Source organism: Alosa pseudoharengus, unplaced genomic scaffold (assembly GCF_046254945.1).
Source record: "Alosa pseudoharengus isolate Yale_2024_CS ecotype anadromous, Long Island Sound unplaced genomic scaffold, YU_APseudo_1.1 YU_APseudo_1.1_scf_6, whole genome shotgun sequence".
Lineage (NCBI taxonomy): Eukaryota > Metazoa > Chordata > Actinopteri > Clupeiformes > Clupeidae > Alosa > Alosa pseudoharengus.
Genome location: NW_027468848.1, coordinates 9,707,508 through 9,729,070, shown reverse-complemented (window position 1 = coordinate 9,729,070; position 21,563 = coordinate 9,707,508). Strand labels below are relative to the sequence as shown.

Genomic DNA, 21,563 nt, shown 5'->3' with positions numbered 1-21,563 from the left:
TTATAGCTGCACATGATCACAGTGTGTTGAGTCCACTTCAGTACATATCAATCTGATCCAACCCCTTTTCCAGTCTCTGACTCAGACACACAGGCATCTGATTGGCTACTCCCTCCTCCCCACCCTCCCCCACCTGTCCTACCTGTCCTCCTCCTGAGAGTTCTGATGAAGCAAAACAGAAACGTAACTCAACTCTCACTCTGCTGCTGCTTCTCAGAGTGTGTGTTGGTGTGTGTGAGAGCTAGACAATGGCGGAGGCGATTTCTCAGGAAGAAGATCCTTTCAAATGTCCAGTGTGTCTGGATCTGCTGAGGGATCCAGTGACTATTCACTGTGGACATAATTTCTGTATGAGGTGCATTGAGGGCTGCTGGGATCAGGAGGATCAGAAAGGAGTCTACAGCTGCCCCCTGTGCAAACACACCTTCACTCCCAGACCTGTCCTCTACAAAAACCCTCTGATTGCTGAAATGGTGGAGAAATGTAGGAAGACTGGACTCCAGGCTGCTGCTCCTGCTCAGTGTTCTGCTGGACCTGGAGATGTGGAGTGTGATGTCTGCACTGGGAGAAAACTCAAAGCTGTCAAGTCCTGTTTGGAGTGTCTGTTGTCTTACTGTGGAACTCACTTCAAAGCTCACAATGATGTAAATCCAGGAAGAAATCACTCAGTGATTGATGCCACAGACCAGCTACAGGAGAGGATCTGCTCCTGTCATAAGAAAGTGTTTGAAATATTCTGTCGTACTGATCAGAGTTGTATCTGCTATCTGTGTACTATGGGCGAACATAAAGGCCATGACACAGTCTCAACTGTAGCAGAATGGAAAAACAAACAGGTGAGTACTGGAGCTACACTTTGAAAGGTCTGAAACATATAAGCTATAATATGTTTGTACAATTACAAGAACATTGTACTTCTTAAAGTCTACTGATTTTTGGCAGACTCTCTCTTATTAGAGAATACATGAACCAGGAAATTATAGCAGGTACAAAGTGCAAAATGTATAACATCTGTCAAACATTGACATGCAATATCAGCTGAATATGATACTACACAAAAGATCAATACTTTACAGGCTCTGAGCCAACTTGACTTGTGTTTAATGCTTAATGTTAGAGGTTCTATTGAAAACAAATTAATTGAAAGCATGCTAGACAACTAAAATAACTGACCACATTACTCCAATACTAATACAACACTGCACAGCGTGTTTACAAATCACTAAATGGCATGGGACCTAATTACCTATCAGACCTGCTTCAGCAGTACCCACCTTCCAGACCTCTCAGGTCACAGGAGAAATACTTGTTGGTAAAACCTGCTGTGGGAACTAAACATGATGAAGCAGCTTTCAGCTGCTATATGAACAGCTGTGGAACCAACTGTTGCCAGTTTGAGACCAAACTGTTCTCAGATGCTCTCACCTGATCAAATGCCGTTCCTGAACAGATGCACTTTGTTAAGGTTTCTATTTTGTGTTTTGTATGTCTTTTAATTATTCCGTTTTATGGAATATTTTTTTTAACTATTTCCCTTTTATGATTTCATTTGCTATTATCTACTATTATTTGCATTAAATGTAAAGCACATTGAAATGTGAAATGTAGGAAATATCGTGTCCGATATAAATAAACTTGCCTGAAGTACATCTGCATTTTTATCAACAGAAGAGGTTGGGGCAGACCCAGAGGAGATTCCAGCAGAGAATCCAGGAGAGAGAGAAGGAGCTGCAGGAGCTGAGGAAGGCTGTGGAGACTCTCAAGGTGAGGACTGACCAGAGGAGAAGACAACAGCTGTTTCAGCTCTCAAATGTTACCATCATTATTATGGCAGCTTTGTTGATGTGCTATAACTAGATTACAGGTAGGCCCATCAGGTTGTTTGCTAGAACAAACTCCCTTTTTATTCAATTGCTTAATGATACAAATGCTGAATTCATGATGAATAATGAGCACATTCTGTCATGAGCTCTCTCTCTGCCTGGTAACACGCACTGATTGAAGTCTGATGACCTCCACCTGTTCCTGCTCCGCTCTGCTCTGCCTCACCCTCGTTAACCTACCAGCTGCACTGCATTCACCACTCATCATGCCCTGTATATAAAGCCTTGCTTTTCAGTCCACACTTGTCAGATCGTCTGCAACCAGCACCAGTTACCTGCCTGTTTCGGAAAACGCCTCTGACTCTTTGCCTGTGATCCCGGACCCGTTCGCCTACTTCTGTGTTCTCCAGCCCCGGTACTCTTGACCTGCCTTCTGTCTCTCTTCTACGAAAATCGCCTAGCCCTTGACTGTACTGCTGCTTCGGTTCAATTGCTGTTGTGTGTGTGTTTCCCCCAGGACTCCCGGTTCATCCAGCTCCTGCCATCGCTGTTCGGCTACTGGGGGAACACACACACGCAGACTCTTGAAACCCCCGAAACTCCTGGAACTCCCGTACCTCCCCGGAACCTCTGAAACCCCCATTACCCCCAACCCTTAAATAAACTTTCGAACGTGACGCTTTTGTGGTCCTCGTCCTGTTTGGTGTCTGACAGTACGATCTGACCAGACATGGACCCAGCGCACGGTCGAACCAGCATGGAAACCGACGAACCAGAACCACCCACTGCCATGCAACGCTTGGAAGAGACAGAGAGAGAGGTAAACCGCAACACTGCTGACATTGCCTCCCTACTTCAAGCCAGCTACCAACAGCGTCAGCAGTTCCAGCAACAGCAACAACAACTTGCGATGATCATTCAACTTCTCACCAACCTTTCTCCTCTGCCTGCTCCTACCGGCTCAGCCCCAGCCAGCTTGCTCACCGGCCCAGCTCCCGAGTCTCCTGCTCAGTCCACTGCCGCTGCGGCTGCCGGAGCCCCAGAACCCAGGATCGGCAATCCAGAGCGGTTCAGCGGCGACCCAACCCAGGTACGGGCGTTCCTGACGAGCTGCCGTGTCCAGTTTGCCCTGCAACCCAGGACCTTTGCCACTGAAGAGGCGAGGGTCGGTTACGTGATCACTCACCTGACGGGCCGAGCTCGACTCTGGGGAACGGCGGAGTTCGAGCGTCAGACACCAGCATGTGCGACCTTCAGCCTATTCGCAGAGGAGATGCTCAAGGTATTCGATTTGGAATCCACAACAGCCGAGGCATCTCGGACCCTGATGAGTATTCGCCAAGGCAGAAGGACTGTTGCGGATTACTCCATCGATTTTCGAACTGTGGCAAGTCGGAGTTCCTGGAATGGGGAAGCATTGGTGGATGCCTTCCTCCACAGTCTGGCGGACTACATAAAGGACGAGCTGGTGTCCCATGATCAACCCCCCACTCTTGATGAAGCCATTGCTCTGGCTGTCCGCATCAACCGCAGGATCCAGGCCCGCCGTCGAGAGAGAGGGCGCCAGAGTCCATCCACCAGCACTCGGAGCGTCCCAACTGTCCTTCTGTCCTCACCAGCCACACCATCTAGCCAGTCGGACCAGTCTGAACCGATGGAGATCGGCCGCGCCTCCTTAACCCCTGCAGAGCGCCAGCGACGCATCACCTCTAACTTGTGCCTGTACTGTGGTGGTGATGGCCATCGAGTCGCCACCTGTCCAGCAAAAGCCGGAGCTCACCGGATGTAGGAGGAATCCGGATGAGCTCAATGAACATTCAGCCCTCCATCAGCCGTAAACCCCTCATTCAAGTCTGTCTTCGCTTGTCTGATTCCACCCACACCCTGGCAGCCCTGGTGGACTCTGGCGCAGAAGCAAACATTATTGACACAAGACTGGCTCGTCAGCTGGGCTTGGAAAGCCACCGCTTGTCCACTCCTGTCCCAGCCCGGGCCCTGGACGGTCACGTAATTGGCACAGTTACCAGCATCACAGCCCCAATCTCAATGATGGTGTCAGGAAACCACCGAGAGACCATCCGCTTCCACCTGCTCAGCTCTCCAGGCCAACCCCTAATCCTGGGCTACCCTTGGCTCCGTCTCCACAATCCTCACCTCGACTGGGCCTCCGGAACTGTGAAAGAGTGGGGGAATGCCTGCCACCTGACCTGTTTGCGTGCTGCCTCGCTGCCCCCTGGCTCAGTACCCCCCAGCACTGCCCCCGACATTTCTAATGTTCCTGAATGTTACCATGGCCTCCGAGAGGTGTTCAACAAGGCCAAAGCCACATCTCTGCCCCCACACCGTCCGTACGACTGTGCCATTGATCTCCTCCCTGGGACTGCTCCACCCAAAGGTCACCTCTACTCACTATCCCCTCCTGAAAGAAAAGCTATGGAGGATTACATCAGGGACTCCCTGGCAGCTGGACTCATCCGCCCGTCTTCCTCTCCTGCTGGTGCCGGGTTCTTCTTTGTAGGAAAGAAAGACGGGTCTCTTAGCCCCTGCATTGATTATCGAGGTCTGAATGATGTCACAGTGAAGAACCGGTATCCTCTGCCTTTACTAACCTCTGCTTTTGAGTTGCTCCAGGGATCGATCCACTATTTTCACCAAACTGGACCTTAGAAATGCTTACCACCTTGTGCGAGTAAAGGAGGGTGACGAGTGGAAGACTGCATTCAACACCCACACCGGCCATTACGAGTACCTGGTAATGCCATTTGGCCTCACCAACGCCCCAGCGGTATTCCAGGCTCTGGTGAATGATGTGCTGCGGGACATGCTGAATAAATTCGTCTTTGTGTACCTGGACGACATCTTAATTTTCTCCAGAACTCTGTCCGAACACACCCGTCATGTCCAGCTGGTTCTTCGGCGGCTCCTGGAGAACTCTCTCTATGTCAAAGCGGAGAAATGCGAGTTCCATGCTCAGACTGTGTCATTCCTGGGATACATCATCGCTGAAGGCAATATCCAGATGGACCCCGCAAAGGTTTCAGCAGTTACCTCCTGGCCAGTTCTGGAGAATAGGAAGAAGTTGCAGCAATTTCTCGGTTTTGCCAACTTCTACCGGAGATTCATCCGGAACTACAGCTCCGTCGCCGCTCCCCTCACAGCCCTGACCAGCATCAAACACCCCTTTTTCTGGACCCCAGAGGCCAACACAGCCTTTCATACCCTCAAGGCCCGGTTCACCACTGCCCCCATCCTCCAGATGCCGGATTCAGACCGGCAGTTCGTTGTCGAGGTGGATGCCTCAGACGTGGGAGTCGGGGCCATACTCTCTCAACGTGCAGAGGAGGACAACAAGTTGCACCCCTGTGCATTTTTCTCTCGCCGACTTTCACCTGCAGAGCGCAATTATGATGTCGGAAACCGTAAGCTGTTGGCTGTCAAGCTTGCCCTGGAGGAGTGGCGTCACTGGCTGGAGGGGGCCACAGTTCCGTTCCTGGTCTGGACCGATCACAAAAACCTCTAATACATCCGCAATGCCAAACGTCTTAACCCCAGACAGTCCCGCTGGGCCTTGTTTTTCACCAGATTCAACTTCACCCTGTCATACCGCCCAGGTTCTCGGAACACCAAGCCGGACGCGCTCTCCCGTCAGTTTCAGAAGGATGACGCCCCTTCCCAGGAACCTGCATCAATTCTGCCCGATCCCTGCATCGTAGCTGCCCTGACCTGGGATATTGAGGAGGAGATTCAAGAGGCCCTCCGTGACCATCCCAGTCCCAGTGCGTGCCCAGACGGTCGTCTCTTCGTCCCAGAGAATTTGAGGTCCCGGGTCATACAGTGGGGACACAACTCCCGCCTTGCCTGCCACCCGGGCTCCGCCCGCACCTGCCATCTCCTTGCCCAGCGCTTCTGGTGGTCTTCGTTAAAAAGGGATGTCCGAGAATTTGTCCGTGCCTGCCCCACCTGCAATCAGAACAAGTCCTCCACTCGGCCCCCTGCTGGTTTACTCCAGTCCTTGCCTGTGCCCACACGACCCTGGTCCCACGTCTCCTTGGACTTTGTAACTGGCCTCCCACCATCAGGTGGAATGACTGTCATTCTCACTGTGGTTGACCGGTTCAGCAAGATGGCACACTTCATTCCCCTCCCTAAATTGCCATCTGCCAGAGAGACTGCCCAGGCTGTTCTTGATCATGTCTTCCGTCTACACGGGCTGCCCAGGGATGTTGTCTCTGACCGAGGCCCACAATTCACCTCTACATTCTGGAAGGAGTTCTGCCGTCTTCTAGGGGCCACAGTGAGTCTCACCTCTGGGTTCCACCCCCAGTCCAATGGTCAGTCCAAGCGGGCAAACCAGGAGCTGGAGAAGGCGCTGCGGTGCATGGTTTCTCACAAACCCCAGGCTTGGGCGCAACAACTGGTGTGGATAGAGTATGCTCACAACGCCCTCACCTGCTCTGCCACTGGTATGTCACCTTTCCAGTGTGTGTATGGCTACCAGCCCCCCCTGTTCCCCAGCCAGGAAGGAGATGTGTCCTGCCCGTCTGCCCTCGCCTATGCCCGCCGTTGCCGCCGTACCTGGTCACAAGCTCGTGCCACGCTACTCAGGTCAGCTGCCAGCTATACCACTGGGGCTAATCGCCGAAGATCGCCGGCACCCGCCTACCGTGTTGGCCAGAAGGTGTGGCTGTCAGCCAAGGATCTCCCACTGCGAGTGGAATCGCGTAAGCTGGCACCTCGGTTCCTCGGCCCGTTCCCAATCAAGAGGGTCATCAGCCCAACCGCAGTCCGGCTCCGGTTGCCAACACCCATGAGGGTGCATCCTACTTTCCATGTTTCGAAAGTCAAGCCGGCGCATGAAAGCCCGCTGGTCCCCGTGGCGCCTCCTCCTCCTCCTCCTCGCCTCGTTGACGGTGGGCTGGTGTACACCGTTCGACGCCTGCTTCGGTCCAGACGGCGAGGTAGGGGGCTCCAGTATCTCGTCGACTGGGAGGGCTATGGACCTGAGGAGAGAACCTGGGTGCCAGCCAGCCGGATTGTGGACCGGACACTCATCGCCGACTTCCACCGTCTGCATCCTGATCAACCTGCAATCCGTAGGGGCCGTCCCAGAGGGGTCCCTAACCGTCCTGCCCGCCCGGTTTCCTGTCCTGTGCCTGACCCTGACCCGGTCTCGGTACCTGTCCCGTCTTCTGTCCACGACCCTCCAGCTCCCTCCGAGGATGAGGATGTTCACTCGGACCGCTCGGAGGAGTTCTAGCCCTCCACCGGCTCCCCACCGCCCTCCCGACGTGGTGTCATTCTTGGGGACTTCTGGGGCCGTCCCTTAGGGGGGGGGGTTCTGTCATGAGCTCTCTCTCTGCCTGGTAACACGCACTGATTGAAGTCTGATGACCTCCACCTGTTCCTGCTCCGCTCTGCTCTGCCTCACCCTCGTTAACCTACCAGCTGCACTGCATTCACCACTCATCATGCCCTGTATATAAAGCCTTGCTTTTCAGTCCACACTTGTCAGATCGTCTGCAACCAGCACCAGTTACCTGCCTGTTTCGGAAAACGCCTCTGACTCTTTGCCTGTGATCCCGGACCCGTTCGCCTACTTCTGTGTTCTCCAGCCCCGGTACTCTTGACCTGCCTTCTGTCTCTCTTCTACGAATATCGCCTAGCCCTTGACTGTACTGCTGCTTCGGTTCAATTGCTGTTGTGTGTGTGTTTCCCCCAGGACTCCCGGTTCATCCAGCTCCTGCCATCGCTGTTCGGCTACTGGGGGAACACACACACGCAGACTCTTGAAACCCCCGAAACTCCTGGAACTCCCGTACCTCCCCGGAACCTCTGAAACCCCCATTACCCCCAACCCTTAAATAAACTTTCGAACGTGACGCTTTTGTGGTCCTCGTCCTGTTTGGTGTCTGACAGTACGATCTGACCAGACATGGACCCAGCGCACGGTCGAACCAGCATGGAAACCGACGAACCAGAACCACCCACTGCCATGCAACGCTTGGAAGAGACAGAGAGAGAGGTAAACCGCAACACTGCTGACATTGCCTCCCTACTTCAAGCCAGCTACCAACAGCGTCAGCAGTTCCAGCAACAGCAACAACAACTTGCGATGATCATTCAACTTCTCACCAACCTTTCTCCTCTGCCTGCTCCTACCGACTCAGCCCCAGCCAGCTTGCTCACCGGCCCAGCTCCCGAGTCTCCTTTTCAGTCCACTGCCGCTGCGGCTGCCGGAGCCCCAGAACCCAGGATCGGCAATCCAGAGCGGTTCAGCGGCGACCCAACCCAGGTACGGGCGTTCCTGACGAGCTGCCGTGTCCAGTTTGCCCTGCAACCCAGGACCTTTGCCACTGAAGAGGCGAGGGTCGGTTACGTGATCACTCACCTGACGGGCCGAGCTCGACTCTGGGGAACGGCGGAGTTCGAGCGTCAGACACCAGCATGTGCGACCTTCAGCCTATTCGCAGAGGAGATGCTCAAGGTATTCGATTTGGAATCCACAACAGCCGAGGCATCTCGGACCCTGATGAGTATTCGCCAAGGCAGAAGGACTGTTGCGGATTACTCCATCGATTTTCGAACTGTGGCAAGTCGGAGTTCCTGGAATGGGGAAGCATTGGTGGATGCCTTCCTCCACAGTCTGGCGGACTACATAAAGGACGAGCTGGTGTCCCATGATCAACCCCCCACTCTTGATGAAGCCATTGCTCTGGCTGTCCGCATCAACCGCAGGATCCAGGCCCGCCGTCGAGAGAGAGGGCGCCAGAGTCCATCCACCAGCACACGGAGCGTCCCAACTGTCCTTCTGTCCTCACCAGCCACACCATCTAGCCAGTCGGACCAGTCTGAACCGATGGAGATCGGCCGCGCCTCCTTAACCCCTGCAGAGCGCCAGCGACGCATCACCTCTAACTTGTGCCTGTACTGTGGTGGTGATGGCCATCGAGTCGCCACCTGTCCAGCAAAAGCCGGAGCTCACCGGATGTAGGAGGAATCCGGATGAGCTCAATGAACATTCAGCCCTCCATCAGCCGTAAACCCCTCATTCAAGTCTGTCTTCGCTTGTCTGATTCCACCCACACCCTGGCAGCCCTGGTGGACTCTGGCGCAGAAGCAAACATTATTGACACAAGACTGGCTCGTCAGCTGGGCTTGGAAAGCCACCGCTTGTCCACTCCTGTCCCAGCCCGGGCCCTGGACGGTCACGTAATTGGCACAGTTACCAGCATCACAGCCCCAATCTCAATGATGGTGTCAGGAAACCACCGAGAGACCATCCGCTTCCACCTGCTCAGCTCTCCAGGCCAACCCCTAATCCTGGGCTACCCTTGGCTCCGTCTCCACAATCCTCACCTCGACTGGGCCTCCGGAACTGTGAAAGAGTGGGGGAATGCCTGCCACCTGACCTGTTTGCGTGCTGCCTCGCTGCCCCCTGGCTCAGTACCCCCCAGCACTGCCCCCGACATTTCTAATGTTCCTGAATGTTACCATGGCCTCCGAGAGGTGTTCAACAAGGCCAAAGCCACATCTCTGCCCCCACACCGTCCGTACGACTGTGCCATTGATCTCCTCCCTGGGACTGCTCCACCCAAAGGTCACCTCTACTCACTATCCCCTCCTGAAAGAAAAGCTATGGAGGATTACATCAGGGACTCCCTGGCAGCTGGACTCATCCGCCCGTCTTCCTCTCCTGCTGGTGCCGGGTTCTTCTTTGTAGGAAAGAAAGACGGGTCTCTTAGCCCCTGCATTGATTATCGAGGTCTGAATGATGTCACAGTGAAGAACCGGTATCCTCTGCCTTTACTCACCTCTGCTTTTGAGTTGCTCCAGGGATCCACTATTTTCACCAAACTGGACCTTAGAAATGCTTACCACCTTGTGCGAGTAAAGGAGGGTGACGAGTGGAAGACTGCATTCAACACCCACACCGGCCATTACGAGTACCTGGTAATGCCATTTGGCCTCACCAACGCCCCAGCGGTATTCCAGGCTCTGGTGAATGATGTGCTGCGGGACATGCTGAATAAATTCGTCTTTGTGTACCTGGACGACATCTTAATTTTCTCCAGAACTCTGTCCGAACACACCCGTCATGTCCAGCTGGTTCTTCGGCGGCTCCTGGAGAACTCTCTCTATGTCAAAGCGGAGAAATGCGAGTTCCATGCTCAGACTGTGTCATTCCTGGGATACATCATCGCTGAAGGCAATATCCAGATGGACCCCGCAAAGGTTTCAGCAGTTACCTCCTGGCCAGTTCCGGAGAATAGGAAGAAGTTGCAGCAATTTCTCGGTTTTGCCAACTTCTACCGTGAGATTCATCCGGAACTACAGCTCCGTCGCCGCTCCCCTCACAGCCCTGACCAGCATCAAACACCCCTTTTTCTGGACCCCAGAGGCCAACACAGCCTTTCATACCCTCAAGGCCCGGTTCACCACTGCCCCCATCCTCCAGATGCCGGATTCAGACCGGCAGTTCGTTGTCGAGGTGGATGCCTCAGACGTGGGAGTCGGGGCCATACTCTCTCAACGTGCAGAGGAGGACAACAAGTTGCACCCCTGTGCATTTTTCTCTCGCCGACTTTCACCTGCAGAGCGCAATTATGATGTCGGAAACCGTAAGCTGTTGGCTGTCAAGCTTGCCCTGGAGGAGTGGCGTCACTGGCTGGAGGGGGCCACAGTTCCGTTCCTGGTCTGGACCGATCACAAAAACCTCTAATACATCCGCAATGCCAAACGTCTTAACCCCAGACAGTCCCGCTGGGCCTTGTTTTTCACCAGATTCAACTTCACCCTGTCATACCGCCCAGGTTCTCGGAACACCAAGCCGGACGCTCTCTCCCGTCAGTTTCAGAAGGATGACGCCCCTTCCCAGGAACCTGCATCAATTCTGCCCGATCCCTGCATCGTAGCTGCCCTGACCTGCGATATTGAGGAGGAGATTCAAGAGGCCCTCCGTGACCATCCCAGTCCCAGTGCGTGCCCAGACGGTCGTCTCTTCGTCCCAGAGAATTTGAGGTCCCGGGTCATACAGTGGGGACACAACTCCCGCCTTGCCTGCCACCCGGGCTCCGCCCGCACCTGCCATCTCCTTGCCCAGCGCTTCTGGTGGTCTTCGTTAAAAAGGGATGTCCGAGAATTTGTCCGTGCCTGCCCCACCTGCAATCAGAACAAGTCCTCCACTCGGCCCCCTGCTGGTTTACTCCAGTCCTTGCCTGTGCCCACACGACCCTGGTCCCACGTCTCCTTGGACTTTGTAACTGGCCTCCCACCATCAGGTGGAATGACTGTCATTCTCACTGTGGTTGACCGGTTCAGCAAGATGGCACACTTCATTCCCCTCCCTAAATTGCCATCTGCCAGAGAGACTGCCCAGGCTGTTCTTGATCATGTCTTCCGTCTACACGGGCTGCCCAGGGATGTTGTCTCTGACCGAGGCCCACAATTCACCTCTACATTCTGGAAGGAGTTCTGCCGTCTTCTAGGGGCCACAGTGAATCTCACCTCTGGGTTCCACCCCCAGTCCAATGGTCAGTCCAAGCGGGCAAACCAGGAGCTGGAGAAGGCGCTGCGGTGCATGGTTTCTCACAAACCCCAGGCTTGGGTGCAACAACTGGTGTGGATAGAGTATGCTCACAACGCCCTCACCTGCTCTGCCACTGGTATGTCACCTTTCCAGTGTGTGTATGGCTACCAGCCCCCCCTGTTCCCCAGCCAGGAAGGAGATGTGTCCTGCCCGTCTGCCCTCGCCTATGCCCGCCGTTGCCGCCGTACCTGGTCACAAGCTCGTGCCACGCTACTCAGGTCAGCTGCCAGCTATACCACTGGGGCTAATCGCCGAAGATCGCCGGCACCCGCCTACCGTGTTGGCCAGAAGGTGTGGCTGTCAGCCAAGGATCTCCCACTGCGAGTGGAATCGCGTAAGCTGGCACCTCGGTTCCTCGGCCCGTTCCCAATCAAGAGGGTCATCAGCCCAACCGCAGTCCGGCTCCGGTTGCCAACACCCATGAGGGTGCCTCCTACTTTCCATGTTTCGAAAGTCAAGCCGGGGCATGACAGCCCGCTGGTCCCCGTGGCGCCTCCTCCTCCTCCTCCTCGCCTCGTTGAAGGTGGGCTGGTGTACACCGTTCGACGCCTGCTTCGGTCCAGACGGCGAGGTAGGGGGCTCCAGTATCTCGTCGACTGGGAGGGCTATGGACCTGAGGAGAGAACCTGGGTGCCAGCCAGCCTTCCACCGTCTGCATCCTGATCAACCTGCAATCCGTAGGGGCCGTCCCAGAGGGGTCCCTAACCGTCCTGCCCGCCCGGTTTCCTGTCCTGTGCCTGACCCTGACCCGGTCTCGGTACCTGTCCCGTCTTCTGTCCACGACCCTCCAGCTCCCTCCGAGGATGAGGATGTTCACTCGGACCGCTCGGAGGAGTTCTAGCCCTCCACCGGCTCCCCTCCGCCCTCCCGACGTGGTGTCATTCTTGGGGACTTCTGGGGCCGTCCCTTAGGGGGGGGGGTTCTGTCATGAGCTCTCTCTCTGCCTGGTAACACGCACTGATTGAAGTCTGATGACCTCCACCTGTTCCTGCTCCGCTCTGCTCTGCCTCACCCTCGTTAACCTACCAGCTGCACTGCATTCACCACTCATCATGCCCTGTATATAAAGCCTTGCTTTTCAGTCCACACTTGTCAGATCGTCTGCAACCAGCACCAGTTACCTGCCTGTTTCGGAAAACGCCTCTGACTCTTTGCCTGTGATCCCGGACCCGTTCGCCTACTTCTGTGTTCTCCAGCCCCGGTACTCTTGACCTGCCTTCTGTCTCTCTTCTACGAAAATCGCCTAGCCCTTGACTGTACTGCTGCTTCGGTTCAATTGCTGTTGTGTGTGTGTTTCCCCCAGGACTCCCGGTTCATCCAGCTCCTGCCATCGCTGTTCGGCTACTGGGGGAACACACACACGCAGACTCTTGAAACCCCCGAAACTCCTGGAACTCCCGTACCTCCCCGGAACCTCTGAAACCCCCATTACCCCCAACCCTTAAATAAACTTTCGAACGTGACGCTTTTGTGGTCCTCGTCCTGTTTGGTGTCTGACACATTCAGAACAAACTACTAGTAGTATTAGTGTTCTATTAGATATTAGTCTAGTAATATGTTCTATGAGTACAGTAAGTATGCTGCAAAGTCTGTGGTATAAATGCTAAATTCTGGGGAGTGAGAAGAGTCTACATAGCAGTAATAAATCCTAATTCCACCCTCAGGCCAGGTTGTAGTGAGCCCAGTTAGTAACTGTGTCTCTGCTGCCATCTCTACAGCACACAAAGAACCACTGACACCATGAAACACTTTCAGCTTCACCTCCCTCTGTGTGTCTCCTGCCCTCCTCTTTGTGTGTCTCCTAACAGAGCTCTGCAAAGACAGCAGTGGAGGACAGTGAGAGGATCTTTACTGAGATGATCCGCTCCATTGAGAGAAGGCGCTCTGAGGTGACAGAGCTGATCAGAGCTCAGGAGAAGGCTGAGGTGAGTCAGGCTGAAGGACTCCTGAAGCGACTGGAGCAGGAGATTGCTGAGCTAAAGAGGAGAGATGCTGAGCTGGAGCAGCTTTCACACACAGAGGATCACATCCATTTCCTCAAGGTACATTTGACCTGCACTCCTGAAACTGAAATTAAATGTAAAGAATAAGACATTGAGTCGATAGTTTATGTGAAATATATGACATATGTCCAAACACCAACAGTGTGGAATAAAAATCTGTATGTGAGCTGTATGATGTGTGATGAGGTAACATATAGATTGTATTGCTTTACATGCAGTACAGCATGTATCTAACATGACCACACACTTCAACACACTAATGTAAAACTGCATAATTACACACACACTAAACCAACTGATGAACTTCATTATGTCTGCAGCATTTGGCGGAAACAGCCCTGACTGAATATTCAGGTGGCATGTCCTTTTGTGTTTCTCTCTGCAGAATGTTGTCAGTCACTGGTGCTCCTTGCAGTACAGTTCCAACCAGCCTGACATACATAATAAACTGTTTCAACTCTTATATTTTTCTCCGTAGAATATTCCATCCTTCAGAGATTCTCTTCGCTGACTTACCCAGCATAACCTTCAACAGAAGTGTCTCTTTTGAGGTTTTGAAGGAATCTGTCTCTGCAGTGAAGGTGCAGCTGGAGGAGAAACTGGGTGGCATCTTCAAGCAGGAAGTAGCCAAGATATCTGCAGCAGGTTGGACAATAATCTAGAATGGACGCAATCATGAACTACTTTTATAAGACACTGTTATGTTCAAACAGTTATGGATTCATTTGACTCTGTATGTTCTGTCTCTCAACAGTGGCACATATCCAAATTATCCAGTCTTTAGAATGTGAGTCTGTCATTAAGTTGCATTCCCATCTTCAGCTGAAATAAAACTTCCTTCCAGAGCTAACAGGCCTTTCACAGATGTTAAAAACAAACATTTCCCAAAAGGCGGAGTACACACAAGATAATATGCAAAGCAAGATGTGTGTTGGTTTGTTCTGCTGATCCTGGGTGAATGAGTGTCTCTGTGTTGGTTCCCAGATACTGATCCTGAACTCCCAGTCAGAAGAACAGACAGAAAGGAGGTGCTGCCACCAAGCAGTAAGTCTTTACTGATCGATTGTAACAGCATCTAATGCTCAACATTTGGGGTCTAGCAAAGGAATGATAGTTGCACTGAATCTTTTTATCTTACAAACCTTCTTTCAGATGTCAAACCTAAGAGGCATGGGGGTGTGGCTGGGCCCCAGAGTTTAGATGTTTACATGTATCAATAACAACAAACAAAAGCAGAAGCTGAGGTCAGAGATGGAGTTAGAATTCAGCTTTAACAAACAGTAACCTCATCATTTACTCCAAACCACTAGATTACACCCATTACTTCTGCAGTTGTCTTGTGTTAATGACTGTGTGAATAACCGTGTGGCACCCGTGGTCTACTGGTTAGTGCTTCGGACTTGCAACTGGAGACTGATTGTGGTAGGATAGAACTGAAGGTCCTCTAATCATGCCCCTACTCTCCTAATGAAGATGAGGGCCTCTAAACATGCCCCTACCCTCCTAATGAAGATGAGGACCTCTAAACATGCCCCTACCCTCTTATAAAGATGAAGGACTCATCAGTGGGAGGTTGAAGGCCTTTAAGATTTAAGCAGCTGGGGACTCATAATTCCACATAACCTTCTTTATACAATCTCTGCTGATGTGATTTAAAAATGTGTGTGCTGTCATCAATATACTGTGAATTGTCTTTATACTGTTTTTGGTAGTAAAGTGAAATGTTCTGTTTTAGTGTCTGATGTCCAGGCTGTTTATCCTGAACCAGTGACCAGAGAGGAGCTCTTGCAGTGTAAGTTGGACACACACACACACACACGCACACACACACACACACACACACACACACACACACACACACACACACACACACACACACACTGTAATACAAGTCTAAGTGAGTCCTCTTCTCTCTTCTCCTCCATCAGACTCCTGTCACTTCACACTGGATCCAAACACAGCACACAGAAACCTCCATCTGTCTGAGGGGAACAGGAGGGTGGAGGGGAGAGCTGAGCTCCAGTCATATCCTGATCATCCAGAGAGATTTAATGGGTGGCTACAGGTGCTGTGTAGAGAGGGTGTGTCTGGACGCTGCTACTGGGAGGTGGAGAGGAGTGGGCAGGTTTATATAGCAGTCTCATATAAAAGCATCAGCAGGAAAGGAACGGGTGCTAAGTGTGGGTTTGGATTTAATGATCAGTCCTGGAGTCTGCACTTCACCAGCTCCAGATCCTCTTTCTGGAACAATAAGAAACAGACTAAACTCCCTCTAGTGGCCAGCTCCAGAATAGGAGTGTATGTGGATCACAGGGCAGGAACTCTGGCCTTCTACAGCATCTCTGACCCAATGACCCTCCTGTACAGAGTTCAGACCACATTCACTCACACACTCTACCCTGGGTTTTATATATATTCTGGATCATCAGTGAAGCTATTGTGACCCACACCGTATACAGCAGGACAGAAATGTAAAGACCCCAGACACAGACAGATACTGTTATCACATCCACACACACACACACACACAAACACATTCCTTCTCATCAACACACATATAAGCCACCACTCACATGTAAGGATCTGGCAGCTGCCTTTCAGCTGTCTGGGATTCCTGTTCTTGGGGAAAACAAAAGACCAAAACCACTCCCTCATCTCTGGACCCCAGCAGATATTACAACGTCTGCACCTCTGGACCTCTGCTGGAACACACATCAGCACACCACACATACACTATTGGGTGGGAAATGTGTTGATAAGCCCAGTGTTTCACACCCTCTGATCCTCTCCCACAATCCATCTCCTCTCCCCCCTGCTCTCCCTAACCCTCCTTCTCCTCCCCCAGGTATTCAGGCCTTTAGTCCCTCTGTGGTTGGACACATGTCTGATGGAAGGTCTACATGACATTCATGAGACTGATCAAGACTTTTCAGAATAAACAAATAAAAGATCAGAAATCTTGTCACTGTTAATAAATTGAAATAGGCCTTTAGCTTAATGTTTCCCCATTTCCATTTGGCCTACGCTTTTAATAATATTTTAGAGTTTAATTTCCTTTTAAATCTGTGATATTTTCTTATTTCCTTATCCATGGGAAAAACAAATAATTTAAAGCGACTGGGTTATTTTATATGACTAAGTATTCCGAGCTCACTGCTCCAAGTGTACATGGACAGGCAATGTCTATTCTGGAAATGTTTAAGAACTGAGGAGACCACTTGCTAGAGTTTTGAGAATGACATGTTGTCCCATTACTCCCTGATGTAGGATTTTAGTTGCTCAACAGTATGGGGTATTCTTAGTCATGTTTTCATTCCATCATGCACCTAATTTGACAAGTCTGGACTGCAGACAAGCCATTTTAGCACCTGGACTTTTCCTCTATGGAGAAATACTGTTTAAATATATGCAGAATTTATTTTGCCATTGTATTCCAGAAATATTCAAGGTCTTCCCTGGAAAAGATATTACCTGCCCTGGATGGCAGTATATGTTGCTCAAAACCTGTATACATCATTCAGAATTGATTGTGCTTTGCTAAATCTGCAAGATTCCCATGCTATAGGCAGTAATGCACCTCCACACCGTCATAGATGCTGGTTTTGAACTGAGCACTAAAAAAAGCTGGATAGGTTGGAAACGTATAGGCCCTCTATTCTTTCGGCCATATGAGTACATGATTTCCAAAAAGAATGGCACATTTTGATTGGTCTAACCAGAGGACCCTTTTCCATGTTACCTCAGTCCATTTTAAACAAGCTCAGGCCCAGATAAGACAGTGGTATTTTCTGTATCATGTCTCAATACAATTTTGGCTGCAGTTTTTGAATTGAGTATCAAACTGTGCACATAGACAATGGTTATAAGAGGTTTTCCTGAGCCCATACAATGAAAGGTCTGGAAACAGGTCTGGTTTTGATGCAGTGCCATCTGAGGTCCAAAAGACCACAGCCATCCAATATTGTTTTTCAGCTCTTTCCCTTGTTTGCAAAGATTTCTCTGGATTCTCTGAATGTTTTCATAATATTATGTCATATAGATGATGAACTCCCCAAATACTGCACAATTTCATGTTAAGAAGCATTACAATTACATTGTTTCATCATTTGTGCACACAGGTTTACACAGAGTGATCACTTCTAATAGACCCTGCCTCTCTGGGATGCTATTTTTCATACCCAATCGTGTTGCCAGTTACCCAGATTAGTTGTGAAACATTCCTCTTTTGTTTTCTTTGTCATTACACAACTTTTCCAGCATTTTGTTACCCCTGTCCTAACTTTTTTTGAAACATGTTGCTGGTATCAAATTAAAAATGAACGTATGTAATTTTCAACATTTGATATGTTGTCTCCTCTTTGCTACTAAACATGAGTGTAAGAGATTTGGAGATTATTACATTCTGTTTTCATTCACATTTTACACAACGTCCCAACATTTTCTGATTTGGGGTTGTACATCCAAGACATTTACAAAAAACAAGTAAAATCAATATCTTCATTTAGACCTGGATACGCCATAGCATTAAGGCGATCTATCTGTAGCCTATTGCCGCCCCTCGCCATAGGCCTAACATGCTCAATGCCTTGTATACGCAACAGAGGATCATTTTTATTATGGCACTCGCTAAAATGCCTTGCTATGGGGTAGTCCGGGTTCCACACGCTGATAGCATATTGGCTCCTTAAAATGTTGCCAAGCAGCGCAGTTCATACCTCTCCTTCTGAGAGTTCCCAAGATACATTTTAAAACCCAGTCCTATATTTGTAGCCACCTCTGTGGTCTGCCACCTTCCCTCACACTCTCACTCGCTCTCCCTCTCTCTCTCTCTTTCTCTCTCTCTCTCTCTCTCTCTCTCTCTCTCTCTCTCTTTCTATCTCTCTCTCTCTCTTCTCCTTCATCTTTGTATCTCTCTAGCTGTATACAACAGAGCGACACACCTCTGTGGTGACACAGGAAACACTTGCAGAGTTGAGCTGCAGAAGTTCCACCCAGAGGTCCCACTCTGCTGTCCTGTGTTCCTCTCCACACTGCTGACCCACAACCTTCTGACCATCTCCTCCGCTCTCACTCAGACACACAGACATCTGATTGGCTGCTCCCTCATCCCCACCCTCCCCCAACCCGCCCTACCTGTTCTCCTCCTGAGAGTTCTGATGTAGCAAAACTCTCAACTCTTTGCTGCTGCAGTGCTGCTTCTGCGTGCTTGGGCTTGTGTTTGTGAACGCTAGAAAATGGCGGAGGCGATTGATGCCACAGGCCAGCTACAGGAGCGGATCTGCCCCCGTCATAAGAAAATATTTTGTCGTACCGATCAGAGTTGTATCTGCTCTCAGTGCATGATGGACGAACATAAAGGCCATGACACAGTCACAGCTGCTGCAGAAAGAACCAACAAACAGGTGAGCACTGAAGCTACACTTGAGTTTTAATTTTGTTTAAAATGTCTGAAACACATATAATATGTCTGCATAATTACAAGAACTTTATACTTCTTAAAATCTACTGATTTTCGGCAGACTCTCTTATCAGAGATCACTTGAACCAGGAAATTATAGCAGGTACAAAGTGCAAAATGTATAAAATTTGTCAAACATTGACATGCTGTATCAGCGGAATATCATACTGCACAAAATATCAAATATTGTACAGGCCCTGAGCCAACTTGGCTTGTGTTTAATGCTTAATGTCAGGGGTTCTACTGAAAACAAATGAATTGAAAGCATAAGACAACTAAAACAACTGACCACATTACTCCAATACTTTAGTCCCTGCACTCTGTGTTTATAAATCACTAAATGGAATAGGACCTACAGTACTTACCTATCAGACACGCTTCAGTAGTGCACACCTTCCAGACCTCTCAGATCACAGGAGAGATGCGTGTTAGTAAAACCTAAAGATGTTGAAGCAGTTTTATGCACTTCAGCTCTGGAACCAACTTGCGGGTGACATCAAAACGTTTGCCAGTTTCAAATGTAGACCCAAGACCAAGTTGTTTTAGGATGCTTTCTGCTAACTGAGTAAATGCAGTTCCTGTTAATCAGATGAACTCTGTCGTTTAATTATTACATTGCCATTGCCCTTTCTTGTGTTCACTATTATTTACAATGCTTTTCTTTTCTTTATGTAAAGCACATTTAATTACCCCTGTGTGTGAAATGTTTTATACATAAACTTGTCTGAAGTATGTCTGCATTTGTATCAACAGAAGGAGTTGAAGGAGACCCAGAGGAAAGTCCAGCAGAGAGTCCAGGAGAGTGAGAAGGAGCTGCAGGACGTGAGGAAGGCCGTGGAGGAGAGAACCAAGGTGAGTACTGCAAGGCCGTAGCCATAATGTCAACATTGGGGGGGACCAAATCTGTGTTGCGGTGTGAATTTCAATAACAGAATTTCAATACATTTCCTGCCATGCAAAAATATTATTAAAATCACAAACAAGTCATTAGTTAAGTCAGTCAATTAGGATATACCAAACTTTTGACGGACATAGGCACGGATGGATTATGAACCCCTGGGCATAGATGCAAAAAACCCTCCCCAGTTAAGATAGGGGGGCCCGGGGGCATACTTCCCCAGAAGACTTAAATAAAATGACCCTTTATATTATGAAAACTTGTGAGTTTTGTGGAAATAGAAGAGAAGGGCGGAGAAGCAACTTCACACAGTCTTAGGCTTCAGGGCCCCCTGAGCTCTTGGGCCCAGTAGGTCCATTCAATAATCCATCCCTGGATATAGACCTGTGGTATGACTCCATTTGTCTCCAAAATGTAGCTATATTTTAAAAGAAAATACAAACTAGAGTATCTTTGATAACCTCTATATTACACTGAATGCTTAATCATAGGTTTGGACCTATAGCCCAATCATATTTTGTATTTTGATTTTATTATTCTGGCGGCTAATCACACAATTTTAAGGTAGTTTGAACGGGATGGGATTCAAGATAGGTTAGCCTATACTAAGTCAGGTCCCTCTTCTGTCTGACTCACCTCAAGTTACCCTCTGCATTATAGGCTGGTTTCTGACAGAAATTACGTTTTGTGTTAACATGTAGAAACACAGCCTTTATTTGGTGAATGGAGGTGGAAATTCCTTTCTTTGGTTATTGTCCGCGATTCACATTAACTGTAGGCTATCACCGCCATTGTAAAAGTTTTTTTTAACTTTTGTGCCGTGGCCACATTTGAGTACGTTTTGCCTGCATGGATGCGCGATTGAGCGCGCATCTAAATGTAACATGCAAGATGCAACAACCATTTCTAAGAGGCTTATACACCGGTTCATTTCTGACATTACTACTAGCATATGAATGCATTATTTATGGTGTAAGAAAGAAATGAATGACACAGGCACGCACAAATTCAAATAAAAGGACACTACGTTTCACTCTCGCTATCATTGCGAGAAAATAGGCTACAATATGGAATTGCTTCAAAGTTCCCTTTGAGTCTGATCAGCTTCAAAAATGAATGGGGTTTCCTTAGACAGTGCTACACCTTTCCAACAAGTTTTGTGAGAATTGTACCGGTATCTTTTGCGATATTGTTGACAGCCTGCACCGCAGCAGGGTTCAGGAAGCTTTTGATAGCGCACGCATCAAACGCAAAACCTCCAGCACAAATCATTCACAGTGTAGGCTACTCTCTCTGAAACCATCAACAGGTCACTAATTTGTACGTTATTTACGTTTGATTGCATTTCAGATGGCGGGACTTGTTGGTTTCCTGTAATAGCCTATAGCGTTTTTTTCTTTATTTTTCTATGTCCGAATATTGGGGGGGGACATTTTGGTCACGTCTGAATATCTATGTCTATGTAAAGTCTATGGTGACTACGGCCCTGGAGTACTGACCAGAGGAGAAAACAATGGCTGACTAAGTAAGGTTTCAGCATTCAAATGTTAATGTAATTATTATGGCAGAGGTGTTAATGTGCAATTACCAGATCACAGGTATAAGGTTGTTTCACAGAACAAACTCCCTTTCATTCCATATTCCATTGTTTAGTTATACACATGCTGAATTCATGATGAATAAAGGGGTTGTCTACACGCACAGGAAATAACCAAGCAACACTGTGGCTTGCTTTCAGATGATTTACTGTGAAGATTTAAAAGTGAGAAAGATATATCAAAATCAGGATTCTTCT

General features: G+C 49.7%; 1 protein-coding gene across 1 annotated transcript; it reads left to right on the top strand.

Moving 5' to 3' along the window:
* The first annotated feature begins 218 nt into the window (after window positions 1-218).
* LOC143106478 (tripartite motif-containing protein 16-like) lies at window positions 219-16,240 on the top strand. The gene is made up of 9 exons (XM_076270759.1): window positions 219-836; window positions 1,669-1,764; window positions 13,218-13,451; window positions 13,798-13,826; window positions 13,891-14,057; window positions 14,167-14,199; window positions 14,397-14,456; window positions 15,148-15,204; window positions 15,341-16,240. The coding sequence occupies exons 1-9, from the start codon at window positions 249-251 to the stop codon at window positions 15,853-15,855; spliced, it is 1,779 nt and encodes a 592-aa protein (XP_076126874.1). The 5' UTR covers window positions 219-248; the 3' UTR covers window positions 15,856-16,240.
* Window positions 16,241-21,563: the final 5,323 nt, after the last annotated feature.